Source organism: Clupea harengus, chromosome 13, assembly GCF_900700415.2.
Source record: "Clupea harengus chromosome 13, Ch_v2.0.2, whole genome shotgun sequence".
In the NCBI taxonomy this organism is placed as follows: Eukaryota; Metazoa; Chordata; class Actinopteri; order Clupeiformes; family Clupeidae; genus Clupea; species Clupea harengus.
Genome location: NC_045164.1, coordinates 19,115,376 through 19,117,875, shown reverse-complemented (window position 1 = coordinate 19,117,875; position 2,500 = coordinate 19,115,376). Strand labels below are relative to the sequence as shown.

The window sequence follows — 2,500 nt, the reverse complement described above, 5'->3', positions numbered from 1 at the left end:
AGACATACTGCTGGAGGTACACACACACACACACACACACACATAGAGAAAAACACACACACACACACATAGTGAAAACACACACACACACACGGTTTGCAGCAAATCCCTCACAAAACAGGCGGCATTAATCTGGACACAAAGAGAGGCAGAAATCATTATTTCTTCATTTGTCTTTACCTTATTTTTGTTCATTTTTAATCTTATTTGATGGATAAAAGTATGAGTTTTACAGGATAATTTTGACCTTTTCTGAGTAATTCCAAACTTTTGCGTACGGTAGCGTACACACACACTCACACACATGTTACCCCATATCATACCATCAGGTTAAATGTGCGAATACAGCAATCTAAGGATACATTTTTTATTTATTTGTGTTTGTGTGTGTGTGTGTGTGTGTGTGTGTGTGTGTGTAGGTGAATGATGTGATAGTGTCTGGTCTGAGTCACAGTAAGGTGGTTGACATCTTGAGGCAGGCAGAGGGCGTGGTCCAACTCGTCGTCTGCCGAGACTACCTGTCTATGGCCCCGCCCACTGAGCAATTTCATGCTCCGCCCACAGATACAGGTATCACACACACACACACACACACACACACACACACACAACACACACACACACACAACACACACCACAGACTCGTCACATGCCTCACACACTTCACACGCCCTCTACACACTTCACACGAATCATACACTATTCACACCTCACACACTATTCACACCTCACACTATACAGACGTCACACACACTATACACACTTCACACACTATACATACCTCACACACTATACACACCTCACACACATCACGCGCTCTACACACACCTCACACACTCTATTCCCACCTCACATACATCACACACACTATGAACACACCTCACACACGTCACATGCTCTACACACACATCACACGCTCTACACACACCTCACACATACTATAAACACACCTCACACCCATCACACACTCTATACACACCTCACACACACTATACACACATCACACATCACACGCTCTACACACACCTCCCACACATCACACCCACTGTACACACCTCACACATATCACACCCACTGTACACACCTCACACACACCTCACACACTATACACACCTCACACACATCACACGCTCTATACACACCTCACACACTCTATACACACCTCACACACGTCACATGCTCTACACACACCTCACACACCTCACACACATCACACGCTCTATACACACCTCACACACTCTATACACACCTCACACACCTCACACACATCACACGCTCTACACACACCTCACACACATGGCTCACACAGCAGATAGTAAATCTCATATGTGTGCAGTAATGTTTGCATGCATTCTGTGTGAATGTCTGCTTATTTGACTGATTGATTGATTGATTAATTGATTGATTGATTCACTCATTCATTCTTGTTTTGATGTGACAGAGGAAACTCCAGTGGTGGGGAAGAAAGAGGATCCACCAGCGATCCCCCTCAACATCCCCCCTGACAACATCAGAAGAGCCTCCGTACACTCAGAGGTACACACACACACACACACACACACACACACACACACACACACACACACACACACACACACACACACTCACTCACTCACTCACAGGTACACACACACACACACACTCACTCACAGGTACACACACTCACACACACACACACACAGGTACACACACACACACACACACACACATACAGTACATACACACTATGCTGGGTTCACATTGATATGATTGGCTAGGTTTACCAATGAATGGATATTACTGTATTTTCTCATCTGTGTTTATCTCTCTCTCTCTCTCTCTTCTTCACCTCCTCCATCTCTTTCTCTCTCTCTCTTCCTCCATCTCTCTTCCTCTCTCTCTTCCTCACTTCCTCCATCTCTCTTCCTCTCTCTCTTCCTCACTTCCTCCATCTCTCTTTCTCTCTCTCTCTCCCCCTCTCTCTCTCCATCTCTCCATCTCTCTTTCTCTTTCTCTCTCTCTCCCTCTCTCTTTCTCTCTCTCTCCCCCTCTCTCTCTCTCTCTCTCTCTCTCTCCATCTCTCCCAGCAGGACAGTAGTAGCACTCCTCCTGTTCAGAGATGTTGTCCATCTATGCGTGTTGGGGACCTGCTGCAGGACAGGTGTGCTTCTCTATGTGTGTAAGCATGTGTATGTGTGTGTGTCTCTGTGTGTGTCAGTATGTGTTTCTGTGTGTGTGTGAGTGTGTGCGTGTGTGTGTTTCTCTGTGCGTGTGTTTGCATGTCATGTTAGGTTTGATCTGTCACTAGAAGGGCAGAGTTCCTGGCTGTGCTATTTGGATATAACAGAGGACACTTTTAGACACCACTAGGTGGCGCCAGAGCATTTCCAGGTTTTATGTCAGCAGCTTTTCTGCTTTTAGGTGGAAAAGACGCAGGAAAGACAGCCTTGCATGATACCCCACCCCCACCCCCCGCGGATCGTAGTGTTAAGGCTAAGCTGTGTGCTCTGCCCTGCTCCCC

At 46.4% G+C, this 2,500-nt stretch overlaps 1 protein-coding gene across 1 annotated transcript in view; it reads left to right on the top strand.

Moving 5' to 3' along the window:
* The window catches only part of LOC116223093 (patj homolog), a 6,898-nt gene extending 4,736 nt beyond the window's left edge, over positions 1-2,162 (top strand). The window contains exons 8-11 of the mRNA XM_031578544.2: positions 1-16; positions 420-570; positions 1,442-1,536; positions 2,070-2,162. The exon at positions 1-16 is cut by the window's left edge and continues 146 nt beyond it. Of these exons, the coding sequence (XP_031434404.1) occupies positions 1-16; positions 420-570; positions 1,442-1,536; positions 2,070-2,162 (355 nt within the window). The remainder of the gene's footprint in view (positions 17-419; positions 571-1,441; positions 1,537-2,069) is intronic.
* The last annotated feature ends 338 nt before the right edge of the window (positions 2,163-2,500 follow it).